The following is a 19,256-nucleotide window of genomic DNA, read 5'->3' on the forward strand; positions in this document are numbered from 1 at the left end:
TAGATTCAAGTTTTCAAGGGTCTGATTGAATATAGTATAATTTGATTTTTTCTTTTAAACTTTGGTATTTTATGACATATTTAAAGTTGTTTTCTTTTGTACATTATTATCTACAATTGATTATCCCAATCAAATTAATTTGAGGGTTTATATTACATAATTTCTATGAAATTTCAATTATAGCCCGACTATAAACTTACTAAAGTTCCTCACAAACACTTAATAATTAAATCCTTACAACAATTACACCTAGTTCCAAATACTAAGTGCTAAATAAAATCATCCTTAATTAGGTATTATTATTTTATAGTTACAATGTTATTTAATAAATCTAATAACTAAAACAACACGTCAAAAACGCCGACGCCCATATACTAAATTTTTAAACGTGACTTTGTCTCTCAATAATTATTTGTACATATTCTTGTATCTTAGTGACGTCACGTAAACGGGATTATTATTCTCTAGAATAGAAAAGACCGGATGTCCATATCAACATTGTGGGTCAGCAGACAAAACAAACTATTATCGAAACCCCCGGATTTCTAGGTACTCCATGCTTCTCGTTATACAGTTGCATTTGTAAGGTGATAGCTTTTTATATAATGAATTCAGCAAATCTTTAATGTTCAATTTTATCACGTTAGAGTGGTTATTTTTTTGAATTACTATGGCATATGACATGATAATTTAACGTTTATTGTTATACTAGCGCCCCGCCCGGACTTCGCACGGGTGTAATGCTGGTGCTAAACATACTACAGAATGACCTGACAACGTTTTATCATTAGACAATAGAAACCGTTACGTACCTACATTTTAAATCAGTAATATCTTCGAAAATATTTAATTAAATTACATGCTGTAAAGGGATATATATTATAAGTTGATATATATTATATGCACCATATATTTAAGGTATTTAATTGGATAAGGATTAATGCTTTATTGCTTAAGATCGCTTCCTAAATAAGCCACTATTTCTCGTAAAAAGTAAAGGATATACTGTGGGTTGTCCTTAATACATAAATGTATGCCATAGTGCACTTTTTTGTATACCTTTTTAAGATGCACAATACTGTAGTACATTGTTTTGATCTATCTCGTAGGGTTCAGCGGGAAGAGACTTTGTTTTATACTATGTAGTAAAGCCGCGCGCGATCAGTAGGTATAAAATGACCATAATATAATCACATAACATTTTGAAACTCTCTTACGTCTTTTATTATATCTTATCTGTTTTTGGATTCCAAATAACCATTTCCAACAAATTCATATTTGTTAGAAAACAACGAGAACATAAATAACGTTATTTTTGCAAATATAAAATAGTTTATATAAAATTAACACCCAGTAATTGCCATTTCCATATATATTTGTCAGATATTGTTTATATTGGTTCTTGTTACTGTTACAGTTAATGTTTTATAAATGTACCACGTTAAACATTTTATTCTACATATATTTTATTAGGATATTTTTTTATAATAAGTCGAAGTTTATTAATTTTAGTTTAAATATACCTGACGGTGTTTTAAAAAATAAAATAAGTATATTAATAATAATTGATCAAACAAATTCTTATAAATTGAAAGCAGCATACAGAAATTTCCAAAATTGATGTCGATTTCCCAGGTTCCATTGTGACGGGTGGCGCGGTAATAGCATGTACCGGTTCGTTTGCCGACAATCGCGTTTGTGGCGACGCCCTGCGGTGCGCACCCGCTCCACCTCGCGCACTCACTACGGGGAAAACTGGTAAAATAAGTCGACGTGAAATCTTAACAACGAGACATTTATAATTCATAAAATTACAACACATCACACGATGTATCCTTTTTGTGAACGAGGTAAAAGTTTTGTTTCTTATTTAGCTTTATAGACAATTATTTTAATCAAAAATGTATTTTAGATTTCCTTTTGAAAAGAAAATATTAAGCGTTATTTTTATCACATTAAAACAAATGCTAATAGAGTTAAAAAAATAGTTTGTTTCTTTTTAGGTTAAAATTACTTTTCCCAAAATAGGTCATACAAATAGTGAAGTCCACACGAGATGGGTAAGTTAGTATGCTTCTTGTAACGATAAAAATGACTTCTCATCTCATCTCATTTAAATCTCATCTAAATAACTTGATATTACTTATTCTAAAATACCTTTTTAATAATAATAAAATGAACTTTATATTGAATATTATGTATGAGTATTAAGTAGGCGACGTCACACTCGAGACGCAGGTCTATCTAGCTAGGATCAAAAGCCGGCGGCTGTGATGGTATACCTGTACAATTCGCTTAATTTTTGCCATTAAGAAAACGTTTAATAACTATTCAATTACGTAGTAAAATTTCTTTTTAATATTAGTAATTTTATCGAATTCTTATTCAGCATTAATTACAATTAATACAATCGACATATTTTCAGAAAAGGTAGGGAAGTTATAAACCTTAAATATTCATAATGTCTCGAAGCTTAGTCGATAACAATAAAACACATGCCTAATCGCTGAGAGAATCGAAAGGGCACGAGTATTATCCAAAAATCCCACAAATAAAATTCCAATTACGGGAAAGAAATGACATATTCCGTTTGCACAAATCCTTAAAACGTCATCCAGATATCCATTACATGTCTATTAAATCTCACGACATATATTTGTGGGGCTCAGTCAGCAGAGATTCCCCTCGCAAACACGGCGCCGATTACGAGCTCGGCCGACTGGAGTAAACGAATATAAAACACATGCGGGAAGACGAATGCAAAATGTACGAGGCAAAGTTTTGCATAGGTAAACACTAGGCAGGACCCCTTCCGCGAACAACCATCAATAGCCTTGGGAAATTCATATCTCACACAGATCAAGATTAAATACATCAGATACCTCGTTCTCATGCTTATTTATAATGTATACATTTTACACTTTCACGTCTACAATGTTATTGTGTAAAATAGAAAGTAACAGTTCGCTATACTTAGTTAAAATTCTTGTAGTTATATGTATAAAACATATATAGTCTATAGAACGGTATGAAATGAATGGACTACTCTAGACCACCCGCTTAGATCACCCTTTTCAAAGTTGGGTCGACAACAGCGACAATACTCGATAAATAACCAAGTATTTGATATCACTTAATATTTTAATTGTCTTTGAATGCAAATAAAAATTAAAATATTTTACACGAGGAAAAAACTTCAATTAAACGCCGATATGTCTCGTTGAATAGAATGCTATACGATCGATACAAAGACCGTGGTTTTAAAGTTACGGACAAACCACTGCATTTTTGAATGATAAAATGTTCGATAGTGAAAAAAAACGTAAGACAATGTGCCCAGAAAATGTTGCGACTTATAGTATTACCTGGTTTAGAAGCTTGCTTCTACAGGTTCAGATCATGAGATTTACACCAGTCGGGCCAATATAGCGTTGTTAACTTTTTTTTTTAAATAAAACCCTCATTTGATACCGGTAGTTACGGTTAGCCGTGTTACACTTATCGGTCGTGACTGATCCTACCCCGTTGAACCATGAGTGTTAGGGAATAGGTAATACACCTATAAACAAGTGTGGCACTCTATAATATATTCTACGTAGTTAGTTAGTATACATTGGAAATTACTATTGTAATCGAAAGGCATGCTCCTTAAAAGGTAAGTAAGCCTTTGTCACATTACTGAACATTTTTTTGGGCTGTTACTGCATAAAAAAGGGAAGGACCTATAGGAACAGCAATTATTGCTTAGTAAGAAATACCAAGCTACGAATTATAAGACCCTGTTAAGAAGGAAACTAGATCAATTAACAAATTTTTATATGTCATGTAAAAAATATTATAAATACAATATTTATGAATCTTGCAGGTGGTTGTCAACCGTGGACAAACAACGGCACGTGGAGCCAAATCTAGTGAAAACCTGACCTACAAGGCTAATTTGAAGGACATCGAGAAAAGGAGAGTAACCTGACGTAGCAGAGTCTAAAGTGATGAGTCGCGCGTGGCCGGCGCTGGGGCCGTCGGGCGCTGGCGGTCGCTCACTCGGTGACGAGCACGACCTATCGATTGGCAATAGTGCCTAGTTAGCGATCCGCGCCACTCCCGCGACCCGCCGCGCCCCTTTACCTCTTCCCATATACGTGCTATAACTGACCAAATCAACTATATTATTGATAACATTTATTAGAAATCAAAATAAATAGAAGAGGAAAAATACGAAAATTTCCTTCTTAGGTACACAATTTGCTTATTATTGGATATATGGCTTAGATATACCTGATAAAAAATCTCTGAATTTAGATTGTAGCTCAATTTTATTTATTAAGCTTGTCTTTAAGAGGTCACTGGATGTGATTTACTGTTTACATAATGATAGAATGAATAATATAAAAATGGTTATTTGAAATGTAATTTAATAATTTCGAAATAATATATCGATCTACTAGGTATGTATTTTAGTTTATAGCACTTAAAAAATAGGCGATTTACTTTAAATATCTCCTAGAAATACGAAAATATAAAGGCCCACTGACAATAACGATTCTACTCAAGATTTTAACTAAATGTTGGACGGATGTTTATTTCCAGTCAAATAGAAAATTTCATAATAAACTTAAATTTTCCATCACACAATATTATTGTCATGGATAAGACACAAAAAATAAACAAAACAATACTTTTTAGAAACGATATTACATTCACTTAATTATTGAAAAGAGTATTTATTAGTAAAAAAAAGTTGTACAAAATTGTTCAAAAATAGTTTCTTTTAAAACATAATATTAGAAAATATGTTACGAAACTACGGAGGTCGACCCAGAACGGGAGTATCGACCGACGCGACCCTGCCGAGCTGGCATAATGCTGCCTCAGCTGCAAGTAAGCGCTACGCTTCTACGCCATCAGCCCTTTTCCAACAAACAAAACAAACGGTTTAATATTTTGTCCTTTATTTTGTAATGTTAGAGTATTATAGCCTAATTAAAGTGATCGTTTAATATTGAGATTTAATTTAAGAAATTATTTAACTTTAAGCAAAATTTCAACGCACTCAATATCAAGTATAAACTAACATTATAGTCATCTGAGTGATCAATATTTATATATTATAATTAATCAAAACCAATTTTGTGTAATTAAATTTCATAGTTGTTTGTTTAATTTTTTCTAATGTTATTTTAGTGTCTCCACGGCCCTGCTGTCCGTTGCGTTTAAGGTTTTATTACCAGGCCGCATCATATATTGTGATAGCGACTTCTCCTAGCTTTAAGAAAGAAAATAGCATATATATTAATTCGAATGAATATAGACAGAGGACTAGAGTAAAGCGGGCTAAGCTGCCGCGTGTATCTCCAATACAGCAGTGTTGTGTTTTCAGCATTCAATATTCTAAAGAAAATAAGATTACAATTGGAGAAGAACGACATTAAGGGCAGGAAATGTTAAAGTTAACTTACTGACAATTTTGCAAAAATTTAAAACAAAATATAGTTTATTCAAGTAGGTTTTTACAAGCACTTTTGAATTCTCATTTTACAGAACTGTATTAACCGTTACCACTGGTTTGGAATATTGATTCTGCCAAAAGAACCGGTGAGAAACTAAGTAATTAGTCTTATCCAACATTTAAAATAAAAAGTTATGTCAGTTAAATACCTACAATTATATATAGTTATATATATATGTTATGGTATAGTACCAGAAAGTCATTGATGTTTTTTAACAAACGTTTATTTTATTTTATTTTCATTAGGACAACCAACAGTAGATACAATATCATATCCAAAATAAAAAATAATAAATTACATTTCAAAATTATCAAGGCAAAAGTTTTATGAATTATTTATTATTATTTTTTTTTTATGAATCAGAAAATTTAAAAATATTGTTCACCATAAAATGTATCTATGTCGCTTCTTCTACTTGTAACTTGAGTGTAAACTTCTACAACTTTTACTGCTCCGACTACTGCCGAGATAATACGTCATGTTTTGGTCAAAATACTGGTTATTAGCTGGTTATAAAGCTATATAATACTTAAAATATATAACTACTATTCTATATTATCAACGTTTGAAAAAATACTGTTATGAGGTCAATTCATCGCGGGAGTATCGACCGTCGCGACCCTGCCCGAGCTGGCAAGCTACTGCTTCAGCTCCGAGTACATCGTCATCCCCCATCAAACATTATTTTCTTGTAAATATTTATGAAATATTATACCTTTGTATATGTAAGTAGGTAAAGTGATTTCTATTGTCTCTTTGTATTCGTCTTAATTCCTAAAAAACTTCAAAAATCATAAGATTATAAGTATGTTTTTTTCCGTAGTAACGTATAACGCTAAGTACAAATATAACCCCCATTTTTTTATAGACTGAAGATTGAAGTACACGGAGATCATCATAAATGCAGTCGATATTGACTGAATCTTTATTGTACAACTTTGGCTAAATAAAATCATAGTTTCATCTAAAATGGAAAGTTGAGTTGAATGGTGACGTCACAGTAGCACCCGACCTTGCCACTAGAAAAATGTGCCGCGTCGCCGCAGCCGGGCTCTGCTGGCTCATCACTACGCGCGGCCATCGCACCCTCTACGCCGTCTACAGTAAGCGACGTCCCAATCTTCGTACTCCACCGAATGATAATTTGGATGAGAATCTAGTTTTAATATTTTTAGAATAATATTATTATATTAAACAGGTTATTTAATCCACGCAGAAAAAAAAATCCCACGACTTGGTTGATAGTAATAGTAATAACTTAGTAATAACTTAACTAAACATATAATAAATAATTATAATATGTTTAGTTAAGTTATTTTTTATATATATTTTAGAACATAATGTTAATAGGGAATATAAAGTGTGAATATAAAAAAAATATGAAAAAAAATATATTACTTACATTAGATTCATTTTTAAGGAGGTAACGCAGTAAAATTAATTATAAAGAAATAACTTAGTTTGGTACCAGGTACTCTGCTGCTCGTTACTACTGCTGTTTATGTTTTAAATTGTATGCAAATGCATTCTAATATTTACGATATGGAAACTATACTTATGTATCAGTAACATTATATCAAATAAATACGTATTCAAATTGAACATTTATTTTTTAAAAGTAATATATCGTTAAATCATTGATAACATTAATATCCTTAATATCAACGGCATGTCTATAAAACTGAGTAATTGTACGATATATTATGATGATTTACAGCAACAAAATGGGCCATTTCGCCGCCGGACCGCAGTAACAATGCCCATAATTCTCCTAGACTTCATTAACAGCCTTCCATTTGCATGACAGCCTCGACTTACATACAACTACAGCTTATAATAAGCGCTCTGTAGATAAGAACCGAGCATGGACATGGCTCTCTCCTGCAAAACCATGCTAAAATTACTAATAAACGACGAAAACTCATTGGAATTTGAACTTTAAAGCTGAGGAGTAAAATTTACAGAGCGTTTTGTAGCTGAAATGTTTTTTGTATTCAGAACTTAATAGGCGGCGTAGTTTCTCTCGTTCTGACGGGGCGTGGCGTCGGAGGACACGCCCTGTCTCCCACCACTAAGCCTTTGGCTTTACAAGATCGCTATGAATAGTATTGTACATACAAACGTACATAACTACGATATTATAATATAACACAATAGCTATAAGGTACATCGAAATGAAAATACAATATTAGTAGGTAAGTATAAAAAATATTAATTCATTTAATGCATGATAATGTGTTCACATGTTTGATAATGTATTTTTAAACATATCGCACGATATGACTTAGACAATTAAGTGCTTAGATTCGATAACATTTATTTGAATAAATAGAAACATAAAAAAGTGAGATATTCGCTTTTTGGATATAATACATGCAGACCTTTTTATTAACAGTGAATTCTATGTTGATTTTTACTATTATTATTTAACGAAATCAATTTATAAAACAAGCTCTGAAGCGATCAGTGTTGTTTATTACCTAATATGTATATGCTAATATTGCATTTATGAATAAATTAGATGTAGAACAGATATTTTTTTCAAGAATGTCTATATTATAATAAACTATACCTATTTGGTATAATATTGTCGTAAGTAGTTGAAATCTGAAATCTTCTAACAAAAAAATAAAATGTATCTAACAAAGAAATATGTTCTATAATAAGTATTATTTTTTTGTGTAATTTAATTATATTATTTAGAAACACTGTCTTCTCAAGGAATGTTATTATCGAGGAACATGATGCCCTAACACTTCTAATAACAAAGGGTATTGAATTACGATTTGTAAGAAATCCGTCAGTTCGCGACGCGTAAGTACCGCAACAATGTTGGTTTCCTGTTTATTTTCACATGCACGGCACAAACACATGCATAACACTACTTGATATTATTTATCGTAAACAAGTTTATAATTATTAGATACATTATTTAGTATAATCTCTTATATCAATTTTGAAAGTAAATATAAACTTACGAATCCACGTTTTTTAGACGAAAATAATTCATATTATGTAGATATGCTTGGATACTTATTCTTTTTATACTGCCGATAATGTGTTATTTAAATGGATTAGCTGCACCTATTCACATAATTAAATTGTTTTTCTCTTCTAATTTAAAACAATCATTTTAATATAATATGATAAATATGTATTATTCATCATCTAAGTTATCCTATTATGGACCAATTGTTTACGTATTCTATAGATTTTTAATACTATATTAAGAAAAATATAATCACAAATATTTAGTGAACACTTTAGTCCCTTATGTGATATAAACAAAACATTAAATTTCATAGTTTTTAAATTTAAATTTCTGCAAAAATACTTCTAGTACATAAAAAAGAATAGTGTCTTTTTTGTAGAAAAAAAATCTTTACTTTTTACGGTTTCGTGGGAATGTGTTTAAAATGAATTTGAAACTTGTACATGTCCTAAAAATTTACGCACCAGAATTATGTAAACCTATGTGAAGTGGAAGAATTATGTAAGCCTTCTCAGTAACGTCACTACGTGCAACTCCAAGCAGCAATGAGATATTTGTCCTGTTACCCAGTGTAATCGAGATTAGTTCAGATTTAATCTCAGCCTTTTAACTGTCTCTAACATAAAGAATAATTGCGAACATTCAAATGAAATGGAAGTTTTTCTCCTAAATTATGTTATGAAATATACTATTCAATGATTTAATGATTTACTGTTTTTACTGTTTTTAAAATCAGATCATATAATGATATATACTCTCCGCCCACAGCACAATAAGTGCACTAAGCAGCCAAAAATATTTGTAAGCAATGGCACCTCATTGATGGTCCAAGAGTTGACCATCATCGGCGAGGCGACATTCAATGTGTGGCAGCTAGGGTTTTTGCAACCCCTGGATCCTGTATTGAGACGGGCCTAATTTTATTTGATGAAAATTAGCAAAATTATTTCTGAGAATCAAATACCAATCAATGTCGATTAAGTAGGTAGCAAAAATATATAAAATAAAACAAATCTTATTATGAAATTTTATTTTATTTACACTTCATTGATTACTTATCGAATACAATGAATAATATGATTTTTAATATATCTAAATTTTTAGTAAACAGAAGTGTGTAGGTAGGTAATAATTGCAAGCCATTGCATTTCGCGACCTAATTAAATGAAACTATTGGGCAATCGCCTGATGTCGCTAACTTGCAATATTGCTCAATCAACTCAATAAGTCATTGGACTCGTTGTAACCGTGATATAATTCTGTATAAGAATTATTGTTATTAGTAAATACAATAATGCAGGCAATATGCCTGATTACACGATACTAAAAACTAAACTATACAATGTATGTACTTATATGTATTTGGTACATTCTTATGTATAATCTCTATGAATCGTTATTATATTATTGTATTTGTAAAAATTTATTACATCTGGACACTAGTTTAATACTCAAGTCACATATCGAACATTTTCACATTTTTTATTTTTATCTTTTTAAATATATAAATGAATTAGGAATGACAAACTCGGATTGAATTTACGGATTCGGATAATCCTACCATTTCAATCAAGGAAAATAAGTACGTAGTACTAGTACTACCAAATGTAATGTAATACCAACGCTTCAAGCTTTATAAATAATAATTTTTTTTTAAAAAAAGTAAAAGAAAAAAGCATGTACCTATCCTTGTTAAAATGTACAAAATTTACTACTAAATGACATAAAATAATAGTGTATTTATTTATTTTGTAATATTCTTAAAAAGTATTAAAATAAACAAAGAAAATGTATTTAAAAAAAATTGTTTAGTTATTTAGAATATTTATAATGTCAGTGTAAATTAGAATTGCATAGTTGATTATTAAGGCGTATTATTCGATAAAGGATTTTACAAATGCGAGCATGTATGTAGTAGATAAAAAAGCTTAGAAAATGTATTCATTGATATCCATATATGATAAATAATAATCATTCAATTAAATTTAATTACTATGTAATTAAGTGTCGGAAAAGAGTCTCTTGTCAAATTTTCTCGGATCTAAGTATATTTCGAAACGGTGGACAATTAAAATAAATCTTGTAAAACGACTATTCAAAAGTGTTCTTAAGAACCTACTTGAATTGAGTATAGTTCGATTTGATCTGACTTGAAATACAAACTTACTATTTATAAAACAATTATTTAAGTTTATTTATTAGTAAATGCGTTTTTTTAACTAAGTACATATGAATTATTGTTTGTGTAAAAAGATGTACTTAATAAATAAACAAAATATATTTATATATTCTTGATTGGCATTGTATTTCAGTTTCATCCTTCCAGTCTTACTTACCCCGTTTTGATAGTAGGTATATAAAAGTAAATAAATAAAGTAAAATAGTAAATTAGAGTTGCTCGTAAGAAGATTTAAATTTGTGACTTACTTCAATGAATAGTATTAAAAATAATAATTATACGTGACGTGTAGAATTGGTTTAATTCAATATGAATACTGTCAATACTTCATCGCCCATTTGATATTATCACGGATGGAAGACTTTGATAATAATAATAATTGGTGATAGATGTCATCTTACTTTATAAACAATATATTGTGACCGATTCTATTATTAAATACATATTTATTTGACTTATTAGTATTATTGTGCACAATCAAGTGTCAAATAAATAATAATATATTTCTGTTTCGTTTATTTTAATAAACGTAGGACAACTCTTATTATTTAAATAACATAATGTTTGTTTTTGTATTGAATACCTACCTTAAAATGTTTTCAACGTGACATAATTAGGTAGATCGATTGTTTCTTTGATATTGTACTTTATGCGAAAAATACGTCATTATTAGAGGACTTTTATCTACTTATATCTTTTATCTTTAAGATTTTTTACTCCTTTTTTCTTAAAATATTAGTTATTTGCAGGTTAATTCTTCTTTGTAATATTTTATCCATGATATAGATATTTTTACTGTCATAAACTTTTTGGCTTACGGCTTTGGTTAGCTGAAATGATTATTTGTACAAGGAAAAGGTTGAATGATTTTATAAATCAACGATAAATAAAATGATACATTATTTAAGAATATTTTATTAGGAAAACAGAAATCCTAAAGTTAATATTCGTCATTTATGTAACTATTTACAATTATTTTCGATTAATTAGATGAGTCATTATAACTTATGTATAATCTTTAATATTACATATACTTTAACGAAGCTATGAATAATATTATACGACACAACCATATATTTAACACGGTGTTTAGATAGCCATCTTATTCAGATATCACGGCTTAATAGTTCCACCATTTAAAAAACTATAAAACTGGAACTGATGATAATTATCATTAACTTTTCAAACTTAACAAAAGCATGAGCAGTCCGTCATCGCAGGGCTTCAATAGCGCTGCCAGGCGCATGCTGAAGAGGAGGCGCCAGAAGTAGCGGCAGAAGCGGCGGCGGACCGCGGTGCCGCACCCTGCCGTCACAGCTCCGAAAAGAACTCCGGGGAGGAATGTGGAGTAGGAGGTGCATGGCCTGCGTGCTGTGGCACCGCATGTTCACGTCCCACCAGTGCCAGTCGCTGCTTCAGCACGTCCCGCTCGTGTGATACACGTGCGACCTGCAGTTGTAGAAGGTGGATTTCATCTTGCAGGGACCTGTTTGCCAATTCTAATTCTTGTCGTTGCTGGAGCCTCTTGCTTCGACAATTTTGTGCATAGCCACGATTTTTAAGTGTACGCCGTTTTTGTTTCAGTCGTGTAACGTCTTCTCGTGGAAATCCATGTAATCTTTTATTTAGCTCGCGTACACTCAATGTCATCAATAAATCATCACTTATTAGATCATCCCCACAAGATGATGGCTGGTAGGATTGATGTTGACCTGTACGTGGTGACACTGCAGAGCATGAACTCGACGGACGTAAGCCAACTTGTTGTAAATGATGATCCTGTTCCCTCCATTCACGACGATCCCACTCTTCAAAACTACCGCAAGGAACTGTACGCATATCGAGAGGTTCGCGCATATGAGGTAACCACAACACGTCATCCACAGGGGGAGCACGACATGGACTACGACCGACGGGCGCGGGTGGAGTCTCTGGAGGAGTACTGGGATCTACAGCGATTGCTACATGTGGCTGTGGATACGGGCCTGCATCAGGCCACTGACGACAAGCGCGAGCGCAAGCAGGTAATGTTTCAACAAGTTCATGCCAGCCTGCCCGTAGTGGTTCACGCTTAACAAGATGATGATCTTCAAGATGATCTAATTCAAAATTTTGGACATATTCGTCAGCGAGCTGATCCTCATCAGCATCACGGTGTGGCTGAGGCGTTAGAGTTTGCATGGCACCCGCCTGAGAACAGTCGACGAGTGTATGTTCTACCATGGAGCCGTACGGGGCACGCGCCTGCCGGAAACGGACTGCCGCGGCGACGCAGGGCGGCACGAGACTCCGCCCTCTAGTCCAATGACGTTATGCGACGCGCGCAACTTCACTACAGCCTTTATCATTGCAAACATAAGTTCTCTACATCAAGACATCATAATATAAACACAGCACACATTTACAACTCAGGTTTCATAAGATATTATGTACTTAACGCATGTGCGCTGATCACATTATAAACCTTATAATGTCAAATTAAATAATAATTGACTATAAGAAATTTGATAAAAACTGAATAATACGATACATAAAACAAACAAAATAGAATTTAACGTACTTAAAATCAATTATATAATCTTGACGCAATAAAATACCTTAATAAAAACCGTATTTTAAAAATTAAATGAAATGTAAATTATTTTGAATAAATCACTTTTCGGGATAGACTTTGGCAGTTAGGTGGCTAACATTAGAACAAAGTGATTTCACGCGTCGGCGGGCACGAAGGGGTTAACAAGTCAGCGTAATTTCGAATTACATTTAATCACCGATCTGCCCGCACTCTAAACATTTAACCCTTGCTTATTATCCGCAAATAATTGAAACGATGCGCCCATTATTGTAACAGCAGCCAGTTATAATTAAAAGTATATATGAGATGCTGTAAGGAAATTAGGTCCTTGAATATTGGGTGCGTACTTTTAGAATTGTAAATGTTACATTAAAAATAACAACTAACTTTTATACTGCTTGCTTTGAATTGCTTTTGTAAGAGTACGTTATGGTGATGTAAAAAAAGAAAGAAAATTATATTCAATAGCATTATAATTTAAAAAAACATTCATTAATTAAATGCAAATAAAGTACGTAAATGTTAATTACACCTAGCATTTTAATCACATTAATAAATGAGATTTTGTAAATATGATTTTTTTAAGATATTTTACATCTCATCACAAGTAAAATAATAATAATTATTAGTAACAATTTTAAAGAACAATATCAGTAATATATTACCTAATACCCTTACATATTTTACATTTACATTAGCAGACTGTAAATTTCCCACTGCTGGGCTAAAGCCTCCTCTCCCTTTTGAGGAGAAGGTTTGGAGTATATTTCACGACGCTGCTCCAATACGGGTTGGTGGAATACACATGTGGCAGAATTTCGTTGAAATTAGACACATGCAGATTTCCTCACGATGTTTTCCTTCACCGCCGAGCACGAAATGAATTGTAAACACAAATTAAACACAGGAAAATTCAGTGGTGTCAGCCTGGGTTTGAACCCGAAATCATAGGTTAAGATGCACGCGTTCTAACTACTGGGCCATCTCGGCTCTACTTAATACCTAACCTAACCTAATACCCTAAAACTCTTTAAATATATATCTGTATTCATTCGGTTCGTTTTATTTATTAGTATTCCAATAATATATTAGGAAAAAGAGGAACCTTTGGAATAATCTAACTAAAAGAGAAAAACATAGGTAGGTGTCACTTCTCGACAGTCTTAAATTATATTCAGAAATAATTCAAAGGCATCCTCTACGATCTGACTGCACGTTCAAACAACATAGTTACTGGCTGGAATTTTGCTTTATGATAAAGGTAGATTTAGTTAGACGAGGTAGGGTTGGTGTGCGCTGCGGCGTGCGAGTGCGGCGGGCCGTGGGCTGACGCCGTTGTTTGCTCGACACGGTCAACATTGTTAGCGGAGCCAACGCTGCCGCAAATGTTATTACATGATTACTCGCGCCCGCCCGCCGAACGCCGCCCGTCACGTAGCGATCGCTCTGTTTGATCCCGCACTCCACTAATTGCATCGATTAATGCTAAGAGTTCCTTAATTTAAAGTAAGTCTTATTAAGACTTCAAATATTTCGATATATTGCAACTCCATAACTCAATGTTCCATGATTTATGAGTCTAAAAATTGTGAATTACATAGGCTTATAATTCTATAACATCGACTACCGCAATAGGCTTAGACAGCTAAATTAAAATTATTTAAATAAAATTTCTTTCTTGTTGCCATTATTAAGTAAAAAAATAAAGTTTAATATTATAGCAACGAACTGTATACATATAAGTATTTGAGTACAGTCTTATTATGGATTGTAGTATAATTTCTTTTCAATATTATACAAAATTAATATGTTAAAATAAGTTTTTTATTCATTGTATCTTGCTTGTTGTTAAACAATAGTAAGAGCGGCACAGGTAGAGCGATAGCGCGGTCGAGAGGCGGACTCCCGGCGGCGGGACACGTACCGTCGCTATCGGAGCCTCTTCATCAATTGATCTGCCGTCCTCACTTACAGAGCGGATGTCGCAACGAGTACGGCTTAATTTTTTTTTAAATTACATAAATTATTTAAACGTGCTAAAGCGAATTTTATTATTTTCTTATTAAAAAGTAACGGAGAAATTATCTCAAACAAATGTCGAAAATTTTGATGTAAGTGTTATTTAGAAACAGACTCAAAGGTATGACTGACTGTAGCGAGTTGTTTGTTAATTGCTTGGGCGATTTCTTTAAAGTAATATTCTTCTGAGAGACTAGACATACATAGCTACTCCTTCGATAAAATAAAGGTACTATACATTGACTGTTGACACGGTACATAGAGGTAACTTCTCAGTACGTTCCATATTAAGTGTCATTTAATCTATGCAACATTTTTGATGCATTTTTGCATAAGAGTTAAATGCGACATATTTTTATAGTTCATATGTTTCACTAGTTTCTCTTGAGTTGAGTTTGAGTTGTATTTTGAAGCCGCAATGAATGCAGCTAATTTCAGGACCAGTCGACAGAAATAGCTGGATAACGAAAATAAAAATAAAAGATATAAAATAGAGCATAATATTAAATTAAATTATACTATTACAATGCAAGATTGTAAGAGTTAGTGAAATCTTGTTGTCATCTGTGACCTTCATTGCTATCTGATTACCGTTCGTCGACCCCCACACATGTCTTATTGCCGAGTCAGAGGTTGCACGCTTTAGCAATTATTCATAGGCTTAATAATAATAATGTTCTAAAATGAATTATTAATTAAATATTTAAAATTTACAAAAATAACTTGGAAACCAAAAAAGCTATTTCTGCAATCGAGTCATCGTCACTCACATTATTAAAATGGAAAATTTTTTTAGTCATCCATATATCTTAATATTTTTAGTTTTGTTATGAGTTTGATATGGGTTTTAGTTTAGTTATGGGTTTAGTATAATTAATTCTAAATGAGGTACACGGTATTCTGATATATATATAACAAAAACGGTCTAAATCTACGGTTAGAAGTAGATTACGGTTTAATTATTATTTCCACATTATTAAATTCGTGTGGTCATCTTATGTATTTTCTAAATAAGGTATGTATATGCTACTAAGTCAATCACGCGTTTAAGCCGGTAAGCTGATTGTACTTTATACCGACATTAACAACACCCTAAGTTGCTTAGATTGATTAATGTAATAATATTATTAATGCACGATCAACCTTGATAACCTTTTTAATATTGTAATATTTTATTTATAAATGTATTTAGTTACAAACTTCTCTCGGGAGCAAGGTTAGATTAGATTTTGTTTGTTTAGCAAGCAATATGAATAATCTGTCATCTCGTTTACAAAAGAATATTACTACGAATTTGTATGCTAAAAATAAGTCCTGGCCCATGGTCCCACGTGCTGGGCAAAAAGGCCCTCTAAGGCTAAAGTCTTTTCTCCTTTTGAAGACAAGTGTTAGACTTATTCAACCACACTGGTCTAATACGGGTTGGTGGACATATAACAGTTTTTCACACCTGCATGTTTCCCATGAAGTTTTCCTTCGCAGCCGAGCATTTATAAACACAAATTAAACACATTTGAAATTCGGAGATGCTTGCCCCGGTTCGAACCCGTCATTTTTGGTTACGATTCAAATAGTCTAACCACATACATAATTATAATACTAAAAATAAGCTATGCACTTAAATTCATTTGACCACAAGTTTGAAAAAATGTCTTAATAAAAACATTTTAAAGCATTAAAACTTTTTATATACATAAAATCTCAGCTAATACGCGCTTCACTTTGCGCTACGCCCCTTGCTTGCAAACTACTGTTGCAAAACAACATATAAATAACCATCATAGATTTTTTTCTATTACTTGCACATTGTTGAGCAATGAGCACGCAGAATATTTAACCTCTATTTACTATGTTATTACTCGCCAACGCAGATTATCAATTTTTATGAATATTAATGTATACAGACAGGACCACCATACATACTCCGTTATTATTCTTCCTAATAAAAAAAAATGAATGTCACATGTCATGTGTTATATCTAACCCGAATATGTAATGAAACTTTATTGAAGGCTTCAATTGCATACGTCCGAGAAGGCCCTCGCCCAAAAAAACAAAATATTTTATCAAACTAAACAATATTTGATTTCTCAGTTCGGAAGGTGTGACGGGTAGATACGATTATTTATACATATGTATAATTATATGTGTATTAGTATACATATACATAAGTCAATGGCCGAAGTATTAAAAATTGTAATGGTTGCTACCGTTCGTATTCTAAGGTGCTATCGCTCATCCTAATTTTAAATCTAAATAAACTCATAATATTTCATCTAAATCGGTATATATTGTTATAATAAAAAGGTTATTGTTGTAATCAATTTTATTATAAATTTACCTCCTAAATTACCTTCTAATGCTCACGTGTTTACTGTAAAGTACAGTATCGAATTATTTTTTATAAGAATATGAAGAAGTATAGTTATGTATACAAACATAAAATCTGAATAAGTTGGCGGGCCTGACTGGTTGCAGATGGCGGAGCGGCGGGAGTTTTGGCGAAATTGAAAGGCCGATGTTCAGCTGTGGATAACGATTGGCCGAAATTGTTGATTGCGTGCCGAACATGCAATGTTTACTAAATACTTATTAATTGTTATAGGAAAATAGTTAATTTTATAAAACTGTAAAATAAATATTATATTTTCTATAGTAGGTATGCAAGACGACTGGAAGATTTAATACATACTATAAATCACTAGTCTTAAAACCATGTTTATTAAAATATTTTTCGTTAATATAATAATTTATGTTACAATAACGAGAAAAATGATGAAATGTCAAGAATTATCAAGACAAAATGAATCTAGTCTAGAAACTAAACTGAATACAAAAGGTAGGTACAGTAAAACCTTTTGCTCAACTTTCTTTCGTTTTTAAATTTTATAAATAATTATGATTTTATTAAACAGGTTCAATATATGTATCGTTACCTCAAAGTAATATGCAATATGACATAATACTATGAAAATAACCAAAAAATACAAGACGAGCGGTATCAATATCAGTTAGTTGTCTAACTTTTCTAAACGCGAATGCTGCGGAGCTGAGTCTACGATAAAAGAGGACTCCACTGAAATTTAGAATCCAATGTTATTCTTAAAAAACACCTTAGTGTCGGCTAAATCACTACAGCCACCGTTTAATGATATATTATAACTTTGCTTTCTAACATTTGGTAGGGTAAAAACTACACATTTTCTTTTTTGAGCATGCAAAACTAAATTATTTATTGTGAACCCACCGTGTATCTGTGATAATGCACTGTTTACATCGTAATAGTTAGTTTTTTCCTGTTCGACCTTAAAAATCAGTGAAGTATCGTTACCAAATAACACTATATCACAAATACCTTTAACACAAAAAGGAAGATCATTTATATTTACTAGAAATAGAAAAGGGCCCAAAATGTATCCTTGTGGAACACCCATTTTTAACGTAAATCCAGAAGACTTTATTCCAATAATAAAAACTTGTTTGTCTCTTTGACTTAAGTATGAAGCAATGATATCAAGAGTTTTCCCTTTAATACCGTAGTATTTTAGCTTATAAAGAAGCATTTCCTGTTCAGCATACATTTTCCACACTTTGATTTTAAATAAAATATATACATATTATTACTTAGTAATTCGAAACTAACTAACTTTAATTTTTTTTACACATTACCTTTATCATAGTATTGTTTAACACTTCGCTACTTACGTGTAAAGAATAAACTGTACACTCAACTAATGCACAAGTTTAGTGTTGGTAAAAGTCCTCTCAATATATTTAACGCTTTAAAGACAAACTTTGAAAGTGCCTGGTTTGGTAATTTGTATTGAAAAAAATATTATTGATGGATGGTATTAAGACTATTTTCGTAACTTATTATTATTTTTTTAAATATCAATTGTGTGTATCACTTAAAAATGCTAACAAAATATCATAAAAGTATCCATTTTAATGTTGGCATTAAATAGGAGTTAATCACTTTGGGGT

At 31.9% G+C, this 19,256-nt stretch overlaps 2 protein-coding genes across 2 annotated transcripts in view; both read right to left on the bottom strand.

Annotated features, from left to right (window-relative positions):
- LOC113394492 (probable RNA methyltransferase CG11342) overlaps positions 1 to 19,256 on the bottom strand; it is a 212,952-nt gene that overhangs the window by 164,612 nt on the left and 29,084 nt on the right. The window lies entirely within an intron of this gene.
- Positions 11,574 to 13,016, bottom strand: LOC113394488 (transcription factor MafA-like). The gene has a single exon (XM_026631818.2). The coding sequence runs from the start codon at positions 12,899 to 12,901 to the stop codon at positions 11,990 to 11,992; it is 912 nt and encodes a 303-aa protein (XP_026487603.1). The 5' UTR covers positions 12,902 to 13,016; the 3' UTR covers positions 11,574 to 11,989.

Source organism: Vanessa tameamea, chromosome 4 (assembly GCF_037043105.1).
Source record: "Vanessa tameamea isolate UH-Manoa-2023 chromosome 4, ilVanTame1 primary haplotype, whole genome shotgun sequence".
Classification (NCBI taxonomy): Eukaryota; Metazoa; Arthropoda; class Insecta; order Lepidoptera; family Nymphalidae; genus Vanessa; species Vanessa tameamea.

Bases quoted from the DNA above. Each gene is read 5' to 3' on its own strand.
- LOC113394488 (XM_026631818.2), bottom strand. From the start codon at position 12,901: ATGGTAGAACATACACTCGTCGACTGTTCTCAGGCGGGTGCCATGCAA.